This window comes from Clupea harengus, chromosome 5, assembly GCF_900700415.2.
Source record: "Clupea harengus chromosome 5, Ch_v2.0.2, whole genome shotgun sequence".
Taxonomy (NCBI): Eukaryota; Metazoa; Chordata; class Actinopteri; order Clupeiformes; family Clupeidae; genus Clupea; species Clupea harengus.
In genome coordinates this window covers 10,167,815-10,193,056 of record NC_045156.1, presented here as the reverse complement: position 1 = coordinate 10,193,056, position 25,242 = coordinate 10,167,815, and the positions used below count along the sequence as shown (strand labels likewise).

Sequence of the window (25,242 nt, the reverse complement as noted above, 5' to 3'; positions counted from 1 at the left end):
GTCAACCCGTACCCCGCACACATCCCCCAGGGTGTGTTGGGGGTGTGGCCAGCCTGGTCACTTCCTCAGGCAGTGCCCAAAAGCACCCAAGGGTCCGGGAAACGACCCGGGGTCCGCATAGGGGAGGCTGTGCGGACCCCAGCCCCATCCTCTTCCTTTTCGTCGTCTGCAGGAAAGGCCCGACAACACAGACGGGGGAGTCAGGGCCCACCCCCCAGAAGCAGACGACAACATGCCCACGGAGCCTGTGGTAGTGGTAGGGCGGACTTGTGTTGGGGACTTTTGTCACGTCCCAGTGACCGTAGAGGGGGTTCCCTGCACTGCTCTTGTGGACACGGGGTCCACAGTGACACTAGTGAGACCTGATGTGGTGCCAGGCTGCGCACAGTCACGGGCGGGCTGGCACCCATGAATAGGGATGGGTATCGTTTGTTTTTTATCCGATACCGGTACATAACCGATACTTTTAAAACGATACCGGTGCCTAAACGGTGCCGGAACCGATACTTTTATAAAAAAAATAAAAAAATAATAGTAATAAATTACGATTGACGACATTTAAGAAAGGCTTTTTTTATTGCCAAATATATGAACTGTTTAAAGTAGATTATATATATAAATAAATACAAAACACTTTTTAACTTAAAACTTAAATAATATATGAACTGTTAACAAAAGTTTAGACTATACTTAAATAAATACAAATAAATACAAAACACACACACACACTCTGTACACACACTACAGCTTCAATACTTCAGCAATTCTTTTGTAGAAATATCAGCATATTTGCCTTCTCCGGCAAAATGCGACACCTTTCCTGACTAATCGCATGACCTGCACAGGAGAAAACCCTCTCCGATGCTGTCGATGAGGCCTGTACACACAGATATGTATCTGAAAGTACACAATTAGGGATGGGTATCGTTTGGGTTTTTTCCGATACTGGTGCTAAACCGATACTTTTAAAACGATACCGGTGCCTAAACGGTGCCTGAACCGCTACTTCTTTTTTTTTTAAAGCACAAAGCGACGATTGACGACATTAAAGAAAGGCTTTTTTTATTGCCAAGGCAATTTTTTTTTTTTTCAAATTGAACAATATATGAACTGTTTAGAGTATATTATAAATATAAATACATACAAAACACTTGGCTTCCAACTACAGCTTCAAACTTTTTAACTTCAAACTATGAACATTATATTAACTGTAAACACAGTTTATAGTATACTTAAATAAATATAAATAAATACAAAAAACAGCTTCAAACTTCAAAGACCAATATGCTCATATTTTTGCAAAAGGAGTCAAAAATGTAGTATTTTGTTTGCATTTATTTAATGAAATTTCACCATTTTATGATTTGTTTATACCTATCTTTTCTATCTTGTTTATAGTTACTCTTGTTACTTGAACACACTGAGTACTAGAAAATGTGTACTGCCCCTTTAAGAGACTACCGTTGGTAGTTTAGCTGTCATCTCCGTATATTTTTCAGTCTTCGGTTGCTGATCTGCCGTTGACTCTTGCCTTCTCTCCCCTCTTCACGCAATTATTTTGTTGCATTTGCTGCACGTTGCGATGTTTGAATCTTTTTGTGCGAAATACAGCCACACTTTTGACCGTTTACCTTTCGGTATTTTCTCTGTTAAAAGGTTGATGGCTAGTTTTGTTTGTGCTTGCCTGCTCTTCACTGTCATATCAGTACCGGTTCCAATACAACCGGTACCTACCCGGACCGAAATGCAACGCAGATTTCGGTGCTTCATTTCGGCATTTATCAGATAAGACTGTTGCTATGAAAACACCAATGAGCGTGAGCGACACAGGACAAAGTTTACATTGGGAGCTGGGGCAGTTTTACATGTGCCCCACAGAATCTGCCTAGCGACCGTGTTCAATTGGCTCAGGCACCGAAATGAAGCACCGAAATCTGCGTTGCATTTCGGTCCGGGTAGGTACCGGTTGTATTGGAACCGGTTCCATATTGGTACCGGTTCTCGGTACCCAACCCTACCCATGAAAGGCAGGGGCGAAATGACACTGACTGGGGGGGGGAAGCTGTCCGCCACCCAGTGTGGGTGGCAAGCGTGCAGGACCCGTGCATACTGGGACTGGATTTCTTGAAGGCCACGGGCTGTCAGCTGGACCTGGGCAGAGGCACGCTGAGGTTTCAGGACGGGCCTGTCATCGCGTTGTCGGCCGTGACACCACCAGTCGCTGCACCCACTACTTTGCCGGCACTAGAAGTTGTCACGGTAGAGCCGCGGGCCACACCCCCTTTCCCCCAAAACCCCTCACGACATCAGGGTGCGTGTTTCCCTAACAGGCCACCACTCCACGCCCACAGCATTGTTGTTCAGTCACCTCCCTCTCAGCTGGAGACAGAGGTGACAGCACCCAACTCCTCTCCACCCCTGCTGGCAGTGCCGGGCCCCAACGGCATGGGCTGCTCGTCTCCGGCCCGGCTGCCCCAGACGGAGGAGGAGGTGTCCCTGCTGCCCCAGACGGAGGAGGAGGCGACGCGGTCTGCCATCACGAAAATCTGGATGGAGAACTGTGATGACCTGGACTCACAACAGCAGGAGCTGTTGTGGCGGCTGTTAGTAGAGTTTAAAGACAGCTTTGCACTGAGGGAGGATGACGTTGGCCGAACACAGCTGGTGGAGCATGAGGTTGACACCGGAGACGCCCGCCCGATAAAGTGCCGTCCCTGCCGGCTTCCGCTGGCACGGCAAGAGGCGTGTGACAAAGCTGTCGGGAACATGCTGCAGGCAGGCGTCATCGAGCCAACAGACAGCCCCTGGGCAGCTGCAGTGGTCATGGTCCCCAAAAAGAATGGTGAGTGGCGCCTCTGCTCTGACTACAGGCCACTGAATGGGGTAACTAAGAAAGACTCATATCCACTACCCCGCGTGGATGAGTCTCTGGACTTAGTCTCAGGCTCTGCCTGGTTTTCCTCACTGGACCTCCGTTCCGGCTATTACCAGATGCCTCTCGCCCCATCTGCCTGACCAAAGACTGCCTTTTGCACTGGAGGTGGGCTCTGGCAGTTTAAGGTCCTCAGTTTTGGCTTATGCAACGCCCCTGCTTCCTTCGCCAGACTGATGGACCAGGTGTTGACTGGCATCACACGTCAGGAGTGCCTGGTTTATCTGGACGACATCTTGGCACATGGACCCTCTTTCGATGGCGCTCTGTTGTCGTTACGGCGCGTGCTGGAGAGGATCCGGGCAGCAGGGCTGAAACTCCACCCGGATAAGTGCCATTTCATGCAGCGTCAGGTGACTTTTCTGGGACACAGAGTGGGGCGGGAGGGAATTAGCATTGTGCAGGACAAAGTGCAGGCAGTGGCAGACTGGCCCGTCCCGTCCACTCAAAAGGACTTGAAAAGTTTCTTGGGCCTCGCCTCATACTACCGGAGGTTTGTACGGGGTTTTTCGTGCATCGCTGCCCCTCTGTTCCAGTTGTTGCATAAGGACAGAGAGTTTGTCTGGACAGATGCATGCCAGGGGGCGTTCGACCAGCTGCGCCGGGCCCTCAGCGATGCACCTGTGCTGGCTCCAGCTGACCCCTCTCTCCCGTTTATGTTGGACACTGACGCCAGTGGGGTGGGTGCTGGAGGAGTGCTGTCTCAGGTGGGTGCAGACGGGGAGAGGGTAGTGGCGTATTTCAGCCGGGTGTTCAACAAGGCTGAGAAGCGCTACTGCGTGACCCGGCGAGAGCTCCTGGCAGTGGTGCTCTCCGTGCGCCATTTTAAATATTACCTGTGCGGTCTGCCCTTCACTGTGAGAACTGATCATTCAGCTCTCCAGTGGCTGATGTCATTCAGGGAGCCGGAGGGGCAGGTCGCCAGGTGGTTGGAGGAGCTCCAGGCTTATAACTTCACAGTGGTGCACAGGGCAAGAGCTCAACACAGCAATGCAGACGCCCTCTCCCGTCGCCCGTGTGCTGCAGACGGGTGCCACCACTGTGAACGGAGGGAGAGTCGGGAGCTTGAACTGTGTGAGGAGGAGCAGCAGCAGCAGCAGCTGAAGGCAGTGCGGCGGGCAGAAATGGTTGACTGCCGGGAGCTGCAGATGGTGAGTGTGGGGGAATGGAGGCAACAGCAGGAACTCGACCCCGACCTACACCCTGTGCATCAGTGGGTGGAGTCACAGCAGAGGCCGCCATGGGAAGAGGTGGCGAGACTCTCACAGGCCACCAAGGGGCTGTGGTCAAAGTTCAACTCGCTGCGTCTGATCGACGGGGTGCTGCAGAGGGCGTGGAAAGAGCCTGCTACAGGGGAGGAGCGTTGGCAGCTGGTGGTCCCCAAGGGCCTGAGGACAGCTGTACTGCTGGGCATGCACGGAGCCTCGGGGTCAGGCCACTTTGGTGTGACCAAAACGCTCTGCCGCCTCCGCCAAGGCTTCTATTGGGGCCACTTTCGGCGGGACGTAGAGGACTTCTGCAGACGGTGTGACTTATGCACTGCACGGAAAGGCCCAACAGGTCGGTCACATGCCCAGCTGCAGCAGCATCTAGTGGGGGCCCCCATGGAGAGAATAGCTGTAGATGTGATGGGCCCGCTTTCCCGCTCAAACAAGGGTAATGTCTACATCCTCTCAGTTATTGACTATTTCACAAAGTGGCCAGAGGCCTATGCCCTCCCAAACCAGGAAGCAGAGACTGTGGCAGATGCCCTGCTGGGAGGCATACTCAGCCGGTTTGGGCTGCCTGACACACTGCACAGTGACCAGGGGAGAAATTTTGAGTCCCGGGTATTCGCTGCCATGTGCAGCCGCCTGGGCATACAGAAGACACGCACCACCCCGTTACGGCCTCAAAGTGACAGGCTCGTGGAGAGGCTTCACCGCACACTGGGTCAGCAGCTGGCCATACTAACATCGGAGCATCAGCGAGACTGGGATGAGCATCTGCCGCTGGTGCTCATGGCGTGCCGGTCTGCAGTCCAGGAGTCGACCACTTGTTCCCCAGCACTCCTCATTCTAGGGAGGGAGCTCCGCACACCAGCAGAGCTGGCCTTTGGGCGGCCTCCAGACGCCCCTGTTGTTCCCCCAGGCCCTGAATATGCTAGGAGGCTCCAGGACAGGCTTGAGTCTGCCCATGCGTTTGCCTGGGTGCATCAGGAAAGTGCTGGTGCAAGGCAAAAGCGCAATTATGACGTGCGGGCACGGGGTAGGCATTTCCAGGCTGGAGAGCTTGTTTGGGTGTACAACCCACAAAGAAAAAAGGGCCGGTGTCCAAAGCTCGACAGTCAGTGGGTGGGGCCCTGCAGGGTGTTGGAGCGGATGGGGGAGGTGGTGTATCGGGTGCAGCTACCGCCACGAGGACGGAACACAGAGACAGACTGGCCCCCTATCAAGGCAATGCCTTGCCCCAGGTTCCAGGTACCCCACGCACCCAACCCCAACCCCCTGCACTACACACACAAACACCGCACCCCCCACAGCCAGTGCCTGATGGGGGTGACCCTGACTCTGTTCCTGTGGCCCCCTGGTCTCAGCCCACTTCCCCTGCCCCTGGGTTAAGCCTGTTACCCCCCTTCTCACTACACACACACACACACAGCACCCCCCACAGCCAGTGCCTGATGGGGGTGACCCTGACTCTGTCCCTGTGGCCCTCGGGTCTCAGCCCACTCCCCCTGCCCCTGGGTTAAGCCTGTTACCCCCCGTCTCACGTCCACAAAGGGCTAGGAGACAGCCCCAGCGTTATGCAGACTTTGTTTGTTCCCTCGTGGACGAGGAACTTTGTAGTGGGGGGGTAATGTAGCGACCTGTATGTGTTGATGTTTTAATGTTAATGTTCATTTTGATGTCTGTGTGCCTGTGTGCCTGTGTCCTTGCTCTCTGTCAGCCGCGGCAGCTCATGTGTGGGTTGCTATGCGCTGCGGGCGGCTGGCAGAGTAGCCGGGGGGCGGGGACACCTGGATAAGATAACGTGTTTCTTGTTGTTGAGCCTCTTCGTGCTCGCGGTTTAGTGATGAGCAGTCACAGTGATTAAAGTTCCCATGGATGTAAACAATAAAGTAATCATTTACAGAAACCCCTCTCTGAGTAGTGCCTGAGATCGCTACAATACTAAAATATCCAACAGTGCACTACACCAGGAGTTCAGGAACACCAAAGTGGAAACCGATAAGACCCAAAAAGACTAGCTCAGACTTAAATCACTGGACCTGTTTTCAAATGCAGAGAAGCTCCCGAAATTGCCCAGCACAGCAATGAGACATTTAAAATATTAAAGAACTAAACATAACAAAGAAAAAGTTAGTGGCGACAGTCCAGGTCTAGGTACTTAAAACCAGAAGAGGGGAATAATATGCCACAGAGCCACCCTGGTGAAAAAATGAAAAATCAAATCACTATAGGAAGCCTATTACACAAGACTACTTAAACGATGTTGGTACCTACAACAGGGTCATGTACTGTACCTCAGGCCATCGAGAAGCAAACACTATTGGTACGCATAACACTACCGTCGTTCACCTCCGAGAGCCATTCAACTCTGCAGATATAAGGCATAAGGGGGCAAACACACCGAGACGCGTTTCCAAAAACGCGTCGCTAGCAAAACCATTGTTTTCCTATCATGGTACCACGCGCCTTTTGTGCATCTGATAAAATACAACAATGTAATAATAATAGCAAATGACACACAAAATTGCTGAACTTAAATGAACATTTATTTAACACAGTTATTGTCTGGATTGTCTCTATTTGCTTATGTAGATCTGCACGTACTCTGCTTATTATTTTAAATGAACAAAATGTCCACAAATTTTTTTTATGAATACAAAATAAATGCGTATGTGCGTAATGTGCGCATGTTCCAATGGTCAACGTGTGCACGGAGGTAGGAACATGTCTTTACGTAGCTCAATAAACTTCAGGTAACTCTTGACACATTATTTACTTTCTGAAGGTCGCTTCCATCTTTCGGTAGATTTCTAAATGCTCAGGACACAGCATAGATCTCTCCAATCACGTTTGTAAATTGGCGATACGCCATGTTGCAACCGTCAGTGGTTCAGCTCATCGCGCACCACCCAATAACACAACTCGTGATTAGATGAGAGAAAGTCAACATTGCTGCCAGCGATCTCATTCCCATGGACGGATTTTGAAACCATGGGCGAGATCTTTTGCAATCGTAGACAACTGATAAGACCCCAGAGGGGTTTTAAACACTGCCAAGTTAGCTTGATGCATTGAAGACAATCACACACAGCTGACTAATCACTAAATCAACGACCTCCAAGTAACCTGGTAACTTTAAAGAAACACAAAACGTGCAAACTCAAATGTGAAACTATACACGACTACAATAATAACTTATAAGAGCCATAGAAAACCATAAACAATAATCAAAGGTATTCAAAGTTTTAATTGGATTTCTGAGAGCAGCTAGCTACAAACAGGTTTTGCAGTTCACTTAACCACATCTGTACAGCATATGTGAAGATTGAAGAAGTGTCGTGGTTTTGGCGATAATTTTAAGAAGTGTAGTGGTTTTGGCGATAATTTTAAGAAGGAACACTGGGCACACTCAAATATTCAAATTGGCCAATAGGAAAGCAGTAGGCTGCATTTTTGATGACCACTGACAAGATTACAGAAAATTATGAACACTAGAAAATAATTGCTATAACAGTGATTTTCTCAGAGGATGGGCAAGGCGTATATCTGGGTTGGCAAGGCTTATATCTGGGTTGGCATTGCCCACCAAAGCCCACCTGTAGACACACCGCTGTCATGCCTACTCTTCATCAGTTCAGGAAGTTCTGGTTAAAACTAGTGAACTTTCTGGTCTTTTCAGACCACTCATCAGCAATGGATGATACCAAACTGATTGAGTATTGACGGCCATTATCAAAGGCAAGTGTTTCGGCGGAACCCACACGGCGTTGCCCACTCAATGCATTGCACGTATCGACCAGTCAGTGGCCTACTTGGAAAAATACACTTAACATTATTTTGGATGATAGTTTGCTAGATGAATATGCTTAACTCTAGGCTAGTATCAGATGGTTATACTACAGAGCCTTAAGGAATGAGTGTCAGCAGAGAAAGACCACACAATAAAGAAACTGGAATCAGAGGGTAGAATTAGTAAGAATTATATTGTAGAAATAAACAGAACAGAACAGAACATACGATGAGGTATGAACATCAGTGGGATCAGTAGTGTTGCACATAGACATATATACTGTATATCTATGGTGTTGCATGCTGGGTGTGTGATTATGTGTGTGTGTGTGTAGGGGTGTTGAATGCATGGTTGAAGGTATCTGCGAGCGAGTGACGCAAGTGTTGAGTATGCTAGAGTGATTGACATTTAATAACACCTAAAACAAAGTTAGACTGACGGAAGAGATTCGATGAGTAAAGAAGATGGAAACCTTGAGTGTGAATACAGATCGCGGGAAGTAGTATAAATTTCAGTCAGTGATGGTTGACTTCAGATTTAGAGTACATTTAACATGTTCTGTGAAGCATAGAATACAGTCGGGGCCGGCGATGTCAGAGGGAGGGACGGTTGATGATGAAGGTGGGCCGGTATTGAACCAGCCCAACCCCGTCGGCCTACCGGGGATTTCCCCGGTATCCCCAATGGTCTGTCCGCCCCTGCACATAATTAACACAGCCACACACCCAATTAACACAACACCTCAGATCCTTTGGAAAATGAAACAGCTTGAAATAGACAAACAAACCGAAACTCAAAGCAGACTCAAGCAGACTAACTGAGGAAGAAGCCCCCCTTATCTCTATTTTATAGATCTGACCACATCTCTTCTTACTTGTACTCTTGTCTTTGTTTACCCAAACAGAATTGACCACATCTAGAACTCTTTGTTCTATCTGTTTTGAACACTTTGCATACTGCACAGTTTGCATACTGCTGGCTGTATCCTGAGATACTTACGTCTTGCCTTTTTTGGTATTGTTTTAGAGAAGGCCTCTCTGCCTCGTGGCAGCCTTGCCTCGTGGCGAGCAGCAATTGTGTCATGTCACAGCCATTTTGTCTAACTGTTACTCCTGTCTGTTCAGCCATGTTCCTGCACCAGCAATACAATCATTATTCAATATTACAGTCATGAGTGAGTAAAATACAACAACAGTACAGAAATAATATAGTGAGCATCAGATAACTTCCTGAGAAGATAAGAAATGAAATACATGTTCACAGGAATCAACAAGCTTCGGGGTTATGTGAGGTTGTTGCATGGAAACCATGCAAATATCGATGCTACACAGCTTGCTGTCTTGGTTTACCAATCTGTGGTCAGGTACAAGCCTTACCTGGTTATGGCTATGGTTGTAGTGTACGCCCGAATTAAAAAGTTTTGCCTTCCGTGTATGAGACAGCAGGCTGATCACAAGGAAAGTTAGGTGAGCCATTATGTCAATATTCTTAACGCTTTACATTCATGCCCACAAGAGCCCCCAGTAGCTATCTCCCTTTCATGCTCACTTCAGGAAAGGAATTATAGGCCTTCTGCAGCTAGCTGTTTGTCAGATAGTCTTCTGCTGTAGCAGACACCCCTGGGTCTTACGGCACAAACAGTATAACTGATGGAGTTGACTGTACTTACAGGATATGCAATATTGATCTCTCTGAGCTGACATTTGCTAAAACTTAGATCATATGATATGGGTCTAACTTTGTTCAGTCAGGGAGGGTAACGCCATTTGGAGACTGGCTATAATGAGGACTACTGATCTGTAGTTTACTGCATGACCTCTGATTGTCAGTTACTGAGCGGCTACAGTATGTTCACACTAGATGGTTAAATAAGTGCAGCACTGTTATCTGCATAGCTTTACAAACCATAGATAAATAATCAGTTTGTTGACTTCTGTTAGAAGAACCAATGCTGCATGGTGAGTTTGTTGACACTCGCTGTAGCATTGCCACAACCGAATGCTACTACATACATGACGGCTTGAAAAACGGCTTGCCTTTGATTGGAGGGAGAGGGTGTGGATCAAGACCTAATTGTGTGTGGATCGCGCAAAAGCTAAAATAATGTCTCAAAATGACATCAGTGGAAGCTGAGATGAATGCGTGTGCTGGATAATCCACAAATGCAGATTCAACACTTCTCACACAGAATTACAGATTTACAAATGACATTTCACAACAAATACACATGCAAAAAGTATGATGTATTTTTTACAAATATAAAGTATATACTTCCAAATAGACAATAATTTGTACAAATCATAGTACGTTTATTCAAATGATATCTTCACAAGTAAGGAGTATTTGTGGATAGAAAAATGCATTTGTAAATTGTTGCATATTTGTGAACAATGGTACGTGTATTTACAAATAAGTTTGAGACATCTTTCTCTCTATATATTTCAGTTGTATAACCCGGTATGTATAAGGATTTTAAAAGATCTTTTGGCCTACACCATACCCTGTTGATAGTGCGCATTGTAGGTATTGTAACGTACCGGCCCACCTTTATTTAATAAATAATAATAGGAGTTTAACACAGACTAGATAGAAATAATGAAATAGTAAAGCAATAAACAATAAATAAGAGTGGTGTAAGTCAGTGTAAAGGAATAACCAAAATGTGGTGTGGATAAGTATAGGACCAATATTCCCATCTGCCCATGGGGGGGGGGGGGGTGCGCGTCACATAAAATATTCTCTTACCATCTTATTTGACGATGGCTCACAAAAAAACGCTACAGTTTTCAAATGCAGAGTGGGGACGCTACCCCTACACCCCGGGAATATTAAATTATTCGATCAAGTCAGAATTAACACAAACAGCCCTGCTAAATGCGTTTTGAAAGAAGATAGCTAAGCAGCATATTATGGCAATTGGATGGGATAGAATCGGACTTGAGAGAACAGAGAGGTGCAGGAGGTGTCTGGTCCAAAGAGGACTTAACTAGCTAGATACTCTATTGTGGTAAGTTTGTTTCTGTGGTCTGTGTTTTTTTGCATGACTGCAAACACTTTGGACGTTGTCGTGGCTTCAACTATCAGGAAGGGGATGAACAGGGATACGGCCAGTTCAGGGAATAAGGGGAAAGCTCTTCAGGTTTGTACATGTGGATGGAGGAAGGAAGGTTCACTGAAAGGCTTGAGGATTCACAAGGCAAAGGAAGAAATGCATGGATGAAGAAGTACAAGGGCCCCATATTGAGCACTACTTGTTGAAAAGCAGCTCCAGACAGTTGGTTCAAGTCCAGCGACAGGTTGAGCACCGAAGACCTGGCTTCATTAAGGAGGAGGAGGAGCTCCTTAAAGGAGAAAGGAAGAAGAAAGAACAAGCTAGGATTGCATTCTACACAGATCCATTTAGGTTTGTGAAGTCTTTATTCACTCAAGAGAAAATGGAAAGTTTGAGAGTTAAAAGAAAAGATCTAGAGGAGTATCTTCAACAGCCAAGGGCGTAGGTTTGGTCTCAGCATTGGTAGGGACACTGCCCGGCAAAGAAAACTTAGCCTGGATTTCTGAGTTTCGTGAATGTATTTCAAAATAATGCCTTAATGAACAAAATTACCTAATGAGAAGTACATGCAATGCATTTGTTTGTTCTGAAATACATTTTTAATATGTAGGTAATTGGTTCAGGTTTTATCGAGCTGTACTAGGCCTACATCACATTGTACTGAGCAATGACATGACACTTTTTAAGGCCCATATCTTCATGTGATCTGTTTTGTTTGGCTGTTCGCCAAAACCAATCAGCATTAACTATTCCCTCTTCGCTGGGTACCCATGTACCTCTTCGCTGGGTACCCCTGTGTGTGTGTGGACCCCCTGAGACCCCCTCCTCACCGGGGGTTTCTCGGAATGTGCCTGTGTCTTTAGTGCTGACTTTAACGTCAGTTAATCATGTCAATAGCTAGGTTACAGCTTCCCGCCTGGTCTGCCTTCCAAAAGTGAGACTTTCATACTGATGAGTTAATCCATGTTCATCTAAACATAAAAAATATCCCACATAATCTTTACCAAAATGGACAATTCAACATCTCACCTGAACCCCTGATGCTGATTCATCATCACCCTGCTCTACATCTGCAGCTTCAGGCTGCTGTTTTTCCTGCACAGTAATTCATCAATTTAATACAGACACTAACCATGCTTAGTTGACTGCTGAAATTGGTCGAGAGATTACAGGGAACAGAGATAGCCTTATTACTATCCAAGGGATCATATAATATGTTGTGGAAAATTCTAAAAGCTTCTCAAGAAACTTCTCAAAGCAAACAGGTGTGAGACTGGACAGTTGTCACACTGCTGACTGTTCACGGGTGACAACAGTCGTCTTTCCCTTTTCAGAGGAGCCTGGACAGTTTTCACACTGCTGACTGTTCTCCTGTGAAAACGGTTGTTTTGCCCTTTCTTGACCTTTTCAGAGAAGAAGGCCTACAGATTATCTATGTCTTGTGGCAGCCTTTCCACATGGGCAGCCATTCTGTGTAACTATTTCTGTCTATTCAGGTGTTCCATGTTCCAGCATCAGCAGTCCAATTCTTATTCAATATTACATTCATGAATGAGTTAAAATACAACAAGGCCTACTTATCACCAGTTAATATGATGGTGATAATGGTCCCATTATGTGGGAAGATTAGCTTTATCCTTATGGCTTCAACAACACCAGCTGCTGCTAACACACTGGTCGAAAGATTGCGGACGCTAGGGATAGATTTAATACAAGCAAAAGTTACATGCTGTACACTAACAACTTTCAAAACATGTTTCCATTATATAAGTGGTGGCGATGTTAGGCTAGCAGGTTTACACTAGCTAACTAACAATGACCTGGGCTTCTTGATAGCTACTTAATCTCTGGGTAGTGAAAAAACGTTGTATGTCTCTTTTCTTTTTTGGTGGCATTTTCCTATCTACAAAGGGTAGTTAGCCTACTAGCTAACTAACAATGACCTGGGCTTCTTGATAGCTACTTAATCTCTGGGTAGTGAAAAAACGTTGTATGTCTCTTTTCTTTTTTGGTGGCATTTTCCTATCTACAAAGGGTAGTTAGCCTACTAGCTAACTAACAATGACCTGGGCTTCTTGATAGCTACTTAATCTCTGGGTAGTGAAACAACGTTGTATGTCTCTTTTCTTTTTTGGTGGCATTTTCCTATCTACAAAGCACAAAAGGGACAAAAATATCAATGCTGAGACCAAACGAAATACTAACATGAGGCTTTATTATTTCCTGGTGTATTTAGTAGCTTACAGTGTCAGACTACTGCCAGCTCTCTTTCTGCAAGTCACGATTCACAAAGTGTTTCTGACACTGCCACGACCTTGCCACAAGGTAGTGAAAAAACGCTTTGATACTGCTCGCAGAGCCGTAGCTCTGCTTTCACGTGCTGAGAACGTGAGCCTCTTCAGCCAATGAAATTACAGCATCTTGTCTCGCAGGCTCGAGGGCGCATTGGAAAACTTGGAAATGTATTTTTTACTCTTCTCGGCAACAAACATAGTATAGATAATAATACGAATGAGTTTGCAAATATATTGTGCAAAATATTGTGTTCTAACAGACAATTCAAATTAACTAAATATTGGTGGAACAATTGTGTCTTTCCCAAACTTTGGTCGTGACTAGTCCCTATGGACCATATGCAAACCTACGCTCTTGTCAACAGCTACATATGAACAATCAGAGGCATGTGGATCTTGTGTTAATGGCAGACATTCCTCCAGTTGGAGAGATAGGTTCACCAATGGATGATGGCCTAGGTGGAGAGAGGCTTTAAAGGTTGGGTGTTGGTTGGTCTCCTGACTCTAATGGGGTACCTTATGTCTATAAAGGAGTGCCTGATGTTTTGAAATACCTTTGGAAGCTCATGGTGATTGTATCGAAAAAAGGAACAATTCCGAGGATTTGGCATTGGACAGGTGGAAGAACGCCATGACCATAAGGCCAATTCAATTCAGTTTGGTCTCCTTTCTGAAGGAAGTAATTTGATAGATATCTGTGCAGAAAGCAGGAATCCCTGTTTTTTCTACATGTTTTGAACAAAGTAGCTTTGGCAGATGATGATTTGGCAGCAAATTCAGCCAGCAAAGATAGAAGGTAGAGACCAGACAGCCACACAGCCTGTTGTGGAAGGCATTGAGCTACTTTCAGGTCCCTGAGAAGATATCAGCATTATATATTCAGTTGTGCTTTAACACAAGTAACCACACCACATCCTGGAAGCATTTGGAGTCTGGTATCATAGCTGGATGTATCATTTCACAGTTGGCTTTCACCATGCCAATGGAGGTTATTATAAGGGCATACAATTGGGTTGTTGGTGGAATCTATGAAGCAGCACTATGGTTCCGACTGAGCTAGAGACCAGGCAGAAGGTTTTTTTTTTACTTTTAATACTTTTATTCCTTTTATCATGATTTTAGTAATCCAAGAAGCCTATCGGAACATCCGGTTCTGATACGATGTTGATCATTATTTTACTCCATGTATTGCTCTTGCTGCTTGCTTTTATTGATTTTATGTAAAGCACTTTGAACTGCAACTCTTGTACAAAATGTGCTATATAAATATAGTCTTACTTATTGGTTTCAATAATGAGAGTCGACACTGTGTTGAGAATAAATAGGCGATAGCATAGCCCTTTTACTTCAGATGCTCTCAACAATAAAGCAGGCTACATACAGCGCATCCAACCTAAGAGACGTTACAAAATAACTGACATAGAATGTTCTTAATTCAAACATAACAGTATTCTAACAGACTGATTGCCACACAGAATACACAACTGAAAATACACATAGGCTTGATAATAACTTAGGGATTATACATTCTACTTAAAGTGTCATTTATTTAAACACTCCTTCTCACTAGCAGGTAGAATGTCCATTTAGACTAATGGTTTAAGTCCAGCCATTTCTCTCAACTTGGTGAACTTCGCCTGTGATAAGCCTTTGGTTAGCATGTCAGCAATCATGTCTTCAGTTTTGCAGTACTTCAGTTCCACTGCTCCACTTGCAATTTGCTCTCGAACGAAATGATGCTTGATGTCAATGTGCTTTGCACGTCCATGAAACTGCGGATTCTTGGCCATGCAGATAGCTGACTGGTTGTCTTCAAAGATAACTGTTGCTCCAGCAGGACTGTTTTTCAGATCTGACAGCAGTTGTCGCATCCAGACTGCCTCTTGTGCAGCACTGGCTAGTGCCATGTACTCAGACTCTGCTGTAGACAAAGCAACACATGGCTGCTTCTTACTCTTCCAGCTTACTGCTGCGCCACTCATCTTGAACATGTACCCAGACACGGATCTTCTGTCGTCGAGGTCTCCTGCCCAATCTGCATCAGAGTATCCAATGCATTCTTCCTCTTTATCCTTACAATAGAGAAGACCTAGTGTTTGTGTTCCGTTCAGGTATCTTAAGATACGCTTCACAGCTGTCCAGTGTTGCTTAGTTGGGTCAGAACAGAATCTTGCCACATTGCTGACAGCAAATGCAATATCTGGTCTTGTTCTGGTCGATAGGTAGAGTAGGCTACCCACAGCACACTGATACAGCGCTTGCTCAACCTTCTCTGAGTCTTCAGATGCTTTGACAAGCTTTGTGCTCACATCAGCTGGGGTAGAGACAGCTTTGGCGGTCTCCATTCCAAACTTCTCCAGAACACTTTTTGTGTATGACGTCTGGCCCATCCAGATGTTTCCGTTTGGATGCTGAATGATCTTCACTCCAAGGAAGTGTTTGAGCTCTCCCATGTCTTTCATGTCAAAGTATCTTGCAAGCTCCTTCTTCACTCCTGATATACGGATGTCACTGCTCCCTCCAAGAAGTATGTCATCCACATACACAGCAACTAAAAACATCTCGCCATCAGCAGCTGTATATATGCAGGGGTCACTCTTTGTTTGCATGAATCCCATCTTCCTTAATTTCTCATCAAGAACGATGTTCCAGCATCTAGGAGACTGTTTCAGTCCATAAATGCTGCGTTTAAGTTTGCACACAAAGTTTTCCTTTCCCCTCACGACAAACCCTTCCGGCTGTTTCATGTAGACTTCCTCTTGAAGTTCTCCATTCAAGAAGGCCGTCTTTACATCCATTTGATGTAACTTCAGTCCATGTTGTGCTGCAAGTGCAACAACAGTGCGGACAGACTCAAATCTGACGACTGGACTGAATGTCTCGTCATAGTCAAATCCAAACCGCTGAGAAAAACCTTGAGCCACCAGGCGAGCTTTGTGACTGTCAACTGTCCCGTCGGCATCAACTTTGACCTTGAAGACCCACTTGCTTCCCACGGCTTTCTTGCTCTCAGGTAATTCTACTAGATCCCACACTTCATTCGCATACAGAGACTGCATCTCCTTCTGCATTGCGTCTTTCCATTTTGACTTCTCAGGACTGGTCAGTGCATCACGCACGGTTTCGGGTTCATGCAGTTTACTGTTGGCAACAGTCACCCACTCTCCATAGCAATCAGGTGGTCTTTGGGTTCTTCCTGATCTTCGGATCTCAGGCTCTGCAGTTTCAGTGACGACTTGTTCTTCACTGTCAATGCAATCAAATTCCACAAGATTGTACTCAATGTTCTGGTCACCTGAGTCTGACTTCTCAGCGCCACAGATAGCTTCATTGAATATCACATCTCGACTGTAGAACACTTTGCTTTGTTTTGTGTCATACAGTCTGTATCCTTTCGTTTCTGTTCCATATCCCAGCATAACACACTTTCTTGCCTTTGGGTCTAACTTCTTTCTTTCATCCTTTGGTATGTGGGCATAGGCATCACATCCAAACACACGCAGATGGTCCACTTCGGGTTTCTCTCCTGTCCAGGCTTCAAACGGTGTCATGCCCGCTACAGCTTTAGTTGGACTCCGATTTCTCAGGTATACTGCTGTTGCGAGAGCTTCAGCCCAAAACCTCTGAGGCAGCTTTGCATCAGCGAGCATTGACCTCACTGTCTCAATCAGGGTTCTGTTCATCCTCTCGGCAACTCCATTCTGTTCGGGTGTCTTTGGAACAGTCAGTTCATGTCGCACTCCTGTCTTCAGAAAGTCTTTGAACTCTGTTGAGGTGTACTCTCCTCCATTATCTGTGCGTAGAACTTTTAGTTTCCTTCCAGTAATTGTTTCCACTTCTGCTTTCCATTGAACAAACTTGTTGAAGACTTCATCTTTGCGTTTCAGGACATACATCCACACATAGTGAGTTTTGTCATCAATGAACGTGAGAAAATATTCTGCTCCACTCAATGACTTCTCATTCATTTTTCCACATACATCACTGTGCACTAGACCAAGTGGTTCTTTGGCTCGTTTTCTGCCATCAGTTGGAAATTTACTACGATGATGTTTGCCTTCAGCACACGACTCACAGAATTGTGTGTCTTTAAGCACATCATAGTTTAATCCATCCACTAACTGTTCTTTGGCTAGCATCTTTAGATTCTGCACTCCGAGGTGCCCGAAGCGCCGATGCCAGACAGTTTCTTTCGTCTCCTTGTGCACGCTCTCAGTGGCAGCTGAATTTGCTTTCTCATGGTTTTTGCAACAAATGTAGTACAGACTATCCACCTTTTTTGCAACTGCAATCTGCTTTCCATTTTCTTCCATCAAACTACACTCATCTTCCTTGAACTTCACAATCTTCCCTGACTGTGTTGCCATGGATACACTCAACAAGTTGTATGATAAGCGTGGAACATACAAGACATTGTTCAGCTTACACATTCGAGTTCTGTCAGCGAGAATCATCTCCAGCATTACAACACCTTGTCCTGTTGCTTCAACTGAGTATCCATCACCCAGTGTGACTTCTTGTGTTGGCTGTAAGCTACTAAATTCAACAAACATCTTCCTGTCATTGCACATGTGACAAGTAGCTCCAGAGTCCACTATCCAGCTCTTTAGTCTTCCAGCAGACTTCACTGATAATGCATGACTCACTACTAACCCAACACTTTCACTGTCTGAACTGTGGTTTGTTTTTCTTTTCACCACAGCTTTGTTCATTTTTTGCTTTGAGCCTTTTTGAACATGTCTGTCTTCATTTTGTTCATTTCTGATCAGATCTCTGCAATTTCGTTTAATGTGTCCAAACTTCCCACAATGATGACATTTAGGACCTTTCCCTTTAAATCTCTGCTTACTGGTCATGGCTTTGACATCACTCCTTGTATCAGCATCACGCTGCTTCATTTTGCGCTCTTCATGCAGCAATCGTTCTGTCACTACTTCCATTTTTGGAACATCCACACTTGCTTCTAATGCAGTGACTATCATGTTATATGACTCTGGCAGACTTGCGAGCAGATGAACTACGCGATCGTCGTCATCTATCGGATCTCCGATGATGGACAGCGCGTCAAACGTTTCTAACATAGTCTTAATATGATGTTGAACACACTCACCATCATTCAGACGAAGCGCATGAAGTTTGCGCCTTAGTGCCAGTCTGTTTGCCCATGTTCTCGCTTGAAACCGATCAGCCAGCTTTTGCCAAACAGCAGAGGGATCCGTAGGGTCTCCTATTATGTAAAGCAAGGACGGTTCGATCGATAGCACAATTGTAGACAAAGCGCGATCCTTCCGTGACACATACTTCTCAAAATCTTCCGGCTTTGAGCGGCTAGGACTGCCCGTGGTGCCGTCAACAATTCCCCACAAGCCATCTCTCATTAAAGCCATCCGACATTGCACTCTCCAGGTTGGATAGTTAGAGCCATTCAGTGGAACAATCGAAATCTTCAATTCCGACATCCTTCCTCTTCAAAGTTTTCCGAAAACTTTCTCACGGCTTCTTTTCAGCATAGTCTGGGCCCATAACCTATTGGTTTCAATAATGAGAGTCGACACTGTGTTGAGAATAAATAGGCGATAGCATAGCCCTTTTACTTCAGATGCTCTCAACAATAAAGCAGGCTACATACAGCGCATCCAACCTAAGAGACGTTACAAAATAACTGACATAGAATGTTCTTAATTCAAACATAACAGTATTCTAAAAGACTGATTGCCACACAGAATACACAACTGAAAATACACACAGGCTTGATAATAACTTAGGGATTATACATTCTACTTAAAGTGTCATTTATTTCAACATTACTTACTTGGTGTCAATGGCTGCAGGACGGCAACCAATTACCTCCCATCTGAGCTTGTATGGATGGACATGACGATGCTGACAAGTGCTCCATGTACCTGTTGACTGTTAGCCAAGTTGAATGAGGGACGGCAAGGATGAAAGTGAAACCTAGTAAATGTAGAAGTGTTTCTATCAGTAGGGCAAAACTGGTGGAAGAGAGGTTTTTTTACTGATGGTGAGGTGATTCCTTCTATTGTAGAAAAACCTGTGAAGAGTTGAGGCAGGTGGTACTATTCCAATTTGAGTGACCGAGGACAGGTTTCAGAGCTTAGAGTCATTGTTAAGGCTTTTGGAATACTATTACATTTAGTCATTTAGCAGACGCTTTTATCCAAAGCGTCTTATAAGGATGTATACATATTTTTACATTTACACTGATGGCACACTGCACATCAGGAGCAATTAGGGGTTCAGTGTCTTGCTCAAGGACGCTTCGACTGGGAATTGAACTAACAACCTTCTGATTGCTAAACGACTTCTCTACCTCCTGTACCACTATCGCCCCGTTATTGTTAAGGCTATCAATACTATATATAAGACCCTGCCTGGTAAACTGAAATTGTTGTGTTTGCAGTTTGGCCTTTTGCCATGTATACTGTGGCCTTCGACTGTGTTTGAAGTTTCTGTTTCAGAGATGGAGAAATTTGAGAGAGTCATGAATAAGGCAGTTAGGAAATGGTTCAGGGTGCCACGTTGTCTAAGGGTGGCACGTTGTCTAAGGGTGGCACGTTGTCTAAGTACTGTAGCTTTATATGGAAAAGGAACTTTGGACCTACCAATGACCAGGTTGGTGGAGTTAAAATGTGCTAAGACCAGCCTGGAGATAACTTTTGTCACAGTGTTTAGGATCCAGAAGTCAAGAGCACAGCTCCAACAGTAAAAACAAGAGCACAGCTCCAACAGTAAAAACAAGAGCACAGCTCCAACAGTAAAAACAAGAGCACAGTTCCAACAGTAAAAACAAGAGCACAGTTCCAACAGTAAAAACAAGAGCACAGCTCCAACAGTAAAAACAAGAGCACAGTTCCAACAGTAAAAACAAGAGCACAGCTCCAACAGTAAAAACAAGAGCACAGCTCCAACAGTAAAAACAAGAGCACAGCTCCAACAGTAAAAACAGGGAAGAAGTGGAATCCATGAGAAGCGGTTCAACATGCACAGGGCGCATTACTGCAAAGGGATTTCATTGGGTAGGGACAGAGTGAAAGAGCAGGGTTTGTTCGCCTGTGCCAGAAATTGTTGGGCAAGAGTCACAGGGCAACAGGAGTGTGTGTGTGTGTGTGTGTGTGGAGGGCAGATCTGAAGGAGGTGAATGACTGTAACATGCCCCACCCATAGACATATATACATATCTATATATGTCTATGGCCCCACCTTACACCTTCAACCACATTCCCAGTCACACCCATTATGATAAGCTGTGTATTCTACCTTCCTATGCCTGAAATGTGACCTGTATACTCAGACTTACGTTTTGCTGTAGGTTTGCCATGTAGAGACACAGACCATGAAAAAAAAAAAAAACTTTCACTATGGGAACCTGGCCAATTTCCGTATGTATTGTAATATTCAGTTTTCAGGTCCAACGTGTAGATTGAACATTTAACAGGTAAAAACAGGATTACAGAACGTGCAATATTTTACAAACGGCACCCCATAATGTTGTACCGTGAAGGAGGGCCTTGATGGATCCCGGGTACAATATGCGGCGCGTGTTACGGCTTTCACCAGCTAGTTGTGTGTTGTTGTTGTTGTATCCCGTTGCTCAAGATCTATGGTATGGTTCAATTAATATCTTCTTATATATATATCTATTTATTTTATATATATCTATTTATTTTATTTTCATCTAACATAGTGTTGGGGATATGACTGCTGACTATATATATATATATATTTATATGTATTACTATATACGTATATATACTTATTACTATATATATATTTATATATATACATCGCAGTCGTGTGATTTGGTATGTATCTGATGCAATTCTGCTGATCGTTTGTTGTGTGTTTTTTTTTTTGTGTGTGTCCTGTCTTATTGTTGTTTTTATGTTGTTTTATGTTCATGTAATGTATGTTTACTGTCGTGTTGTGGACCCCCTCGAAAACGAGATGGTACATCTCAAGGGGTTATTCCAAATAAAGAGAATTTCCAACAACTATGGTTAGGTATTTGTTAAATTGGTTAGGTTAGGTTGTTGGGTACGAGTACTTGCATTTGCCAGTGAGAGGACTGACCACTGCGGGAAGTCCCCAACCAATAGCGCAAGGAATTTAACATCTTTTCCTGTGTAGAACTAAACAAATTGTATTCATTCATTTTTACATTTGCTGTAGTTATGAATATCCAATCAGATAATTTAATCCATCACTCCTTTTTATGATCCTCAGGAACATCTGCTCTTTGCCCTCTCGTAAAACTGCTCTGGCACTATGTATACTCACGCTTTTCGTTGTCTACCACATACCATACTCTATCAGGTAAACTTCCTTTTTTGCTATCAAATGTTTTCAGCTGAAACTTCTGACACACCCTTTATGTGATTGAGCTCAAGCTCACTCCCAATAACAAAACAGTAAAATATACACCATGAATTATGTTTTTAGGAATACATTACAGGGGCACTGGATACAGGAATAAAATTCAATTAAATTCAATTCATTTCAATTAAATCCAAAACAATCAAATTGTCTCAAGGCGCTTATCACTCGAGAAGCTCAAAATGCCTCAAAGAAGACTCCAGAACAAACAAGAGAAACCTACCCATAGCCGTAAAATTAAAGAAAAATGTGTTTATATTAAAACATTATAAACAACATGTTATTATTTTCCGGAGCACTCACTATCCCGTACTGCACACATGGCTTGCTTCAGGTGGATCCCAGGAACAGGAAGTGGCATGTGCCTAAATTTACACCTGCGGTGTTCAGTGTCTTTTCTGTGTGTTAAGGCCCCGTCACACCATAACGTTCTGGTCAACGTTCTATGACGTTAGAGGAAACGTTGGTAATCGTCCATGGTCGCTGGTATAGCACCAGAAAAGCGTTGTGTGAAAGCTGGTGAATGCTGTAATCGTCTGTAATCGTCGGTGATCGGCGGAGAACGCTGGTCCGAAAATACATTTTTGAACATGCACAAAAGTTCTCATGGAGACCAGCGTTCTTCAACGTTTAATTTAAACGCTGGAGAACTTTCGTGGAACGTTTTATTAACGTTTGCATGCGTTTGGCTATCGTAGTCAGTCGTTGGGTAGGGTAGACTGAGTACAGTTGATGCACCCCAAAATAACTTATGTGCGCAGCAATCCTGAGACGTGATTTTTAGTTTGGACATGCCTACTAACGTCCTCTTTGATCCCGGGAAATTTGAGCACCTAACCCATCTCTCGTACGAAGATATTGGCGAAAGTTTTTTCACCAAGGGAAGATCTTGATTTTATCATGTCCCTTCTACAATTAATATGTTATTAACCATATGTTATCAACAAACGCAACTTACATCATTGCAAACGTTATTCTGCGCACTATAAATCTACATATTCTACTGAACTTGAACATAGCTGAGCACTGTTATAGCTGGTGCTGTTCCATGGCAGATGGATATGATATGAAGACTCTTGTGACATGGACAATGTGTGTGGATGTGTTGATGTTTTCTAATAATAAACATTGAGAAACACAAATTCACTGTCAAATTTAAATAATTTATTTTAATAACATAAAACCCCAGGAATAACGCCCGTTATTTCGTAAATCACAGTAATAATAACAGTAAATCTTCGTCCGAAGACATTGCTAGTGAAAGAGGCTTTGTATTCTTCTTACTTTCAGCAGCATTTATCATCTTCTTACTTGCAGCAGCGCTAGTAGCAGAAGCCCCCCTCACACCTTTTCGTGGTCTTGGCGGCATGATGTTCACTGTTCAGATCAACTGAATCCACTATGATTTCCCAGCGTTTTATACCCGTTTGACCATAAAACCCACACGCCAGCAAAACGCTATTCTGTCATTATTCACACGTAAATCACACGCTCAACACACTTGTCTAAGGTTGACTTATCGCTTGTCGCGCTCCAGTGACACGTCAGCACACGCTTGTCGCGCTCCAGTGACACGTCAGCACACGTTTGTCGCGCTCCAGTGACACGTCAGCACACGTTTGTCGCGCACCAGTGACACGTCACTTGGTCGCTGTCACATGCTTCTCATGTGTCAGTCCTACGCTATTCTTTCGTTAGTCACACGCCAGATGTGTCCACCTCGCCCTAGAACGCTCGAAATTGAACGATTAGAAAGTTCAGAGAACGTTGACCAGAACGTTATGGTGTGACGGGGCCTTTAGGTAGCGTAGCTATGTCAGTTATCGGACAGTTTGTTAATAACACACACAGGTCGGTATTTAACCCTGTTACGATAACAGGGTTATCAACTACATTTACACCCATGGCTTTGAATAATGAACAGTGTTGTTTTCAATTATGTGCATTCAATCAAGAATATATCCCAGTCTGAAGCAACGTAATATCTATATATACACATACATGACACCTGCCATTGGTGTGGTTTGGCTAACTTCCTGTGACATCTAATGATACGAAGTGTCAAGTGCTTCCACCTTGAGTTCTGAAACAACTAGCACAGTCTTAGGAACAAGCGGAGGCTCACCTATCCACCGCCTTCTCACATCCTAGTTCATTTGTGTTTCATTTGCCTTTGAAGTTGTTATGCTAACAAAGGCTTTGTTTGTGTTTAGATTCCTAGAGGGCTTAATTCCTATGGATAAATGTCAGTTGGTTGGAAGTGAAGCACTCAAGCTGGACAATGCTGTGGACATAACTCTTAAGCTTGGGTAGGTGGAGGTGGGACACCATCAGCTATTAAATGAGATGAATCAGAAGCACATTTACATTTATTCATTTAGTAGTACATGCTTTTAACCAAAGTGACTTACAATATACTGTAGATACGTTTTCAGTCTTCAGTGAAAATTCTTCATCTTTAATGGACCTTGAAAATGTTAGCACTGAGCTGTACAAGCTGAGCTACAGAAACACGTTTTTTTTATCCCACACGGATTTCAGTAACTGTCAGTCATTCAAACAAACAACGTATAGAATATAGAGTATTATCGGCGAACACAAGGTCCCCTCCTTCAGAATTGCATTTCTTTGCAGGCCTAAATCCTTTCCTTTTATACCATATTTATACAAGTTGCAAGCCTCTCTTCATTCCATCTGACTTTCAGTATACAAAAGCACTTACACAGAGTCAGAGCTAGGTAAAAGGTAAATGTATTTAGTAGACACTTTGATCTAAAGTGTGAAAGGTTAGTTTCCACTGTTTCTTCCACAGACATCTCTGCCTTTTCTCCCTAGGTCTAGATCCGACGTTCAGACCTGCACTTACTGGGGTGCACCCATCATTTGGGATGGGATGTTTGACCCAGAGGCTTATGATCAGACCCATAAAAGGACCCATACCTCAGTGGCGCTGACTGTATTTGCTGTGGGCAGGTACAACTGTACAATTGTCTGTGGTCTATCATGAGGGTGACCTATTCTGTGGACAGTATTATCTGTGTGTGTGTGTGTGTGTGTGTGTGTATGCGTGCGTGTGTGAGTGTGAGTAGGTGTGTGTGTGTTTGTGTGTGTGTGTGTATTTCAAAAGTAAGAGAGATTCATTCTAACAGGCCTTTAGTCTGACACACATCCCACCTAGGGATAAGAGTTACAGAGATATACATACATACATGCATGCATACATACACACATACATACATACATACATACATACATACATACATACATATACATTAGGGGTGGGGGGAAAAAATCGATTTTGCGATTTCTCTCGATTCTCTCTAGAACGATTCTGTCTCGATTCAGAAAAGTTCATAATCGATTTTTTTTTTTAAATAAAAAAAAAATAAAAAATAATTTTTTTTTTTTTTTTTTTTTTTTTACACATTCATTTTGTGTTGAAATGCAAGCTGCATCGATTATTGCATTGTTCATAGAAAGTCATAATTGTGACAAGGACACACTTTTTCTCTAATAAAAAAATAGATCTGTTGATTTTCTTTAATTATCAAACACAAAGTAGGAAGTGA

The 25,242-nt window shown here is 44.1% G+C and overlaps 1 protein-coding gene across 2 annotated transcripts in view; it reads left to right on the top strand.

The window, feature by feature from the left end:
• Positions 1-25,242, top strand: part of LOC105909849 (alpha-1,3-galactosyltransferase 2-like) — a 33,545-nt gene that overhangs the window by 5,902 nt on the left and 2,401 nt on the right. For both annotated transcript variants that reach the window (XM_031567658.2, XM_031567657.2), the window contains 3 exons: positions 21,524-21,613; positions 23,887-23,982; positions 24,509-24,646. In XM_031567658.2, the coding sequence (XP_031423518.1) occupies positions 21,524-21,613; positions 23,887-23,982; positions 24,509-24,646 (324 nt within the window). The remainder of the gene's footprint in view (positions 1-21,523; positions 21,614-23,886; positions 23,983-24,508; positions 24,647-25,242) is intronic.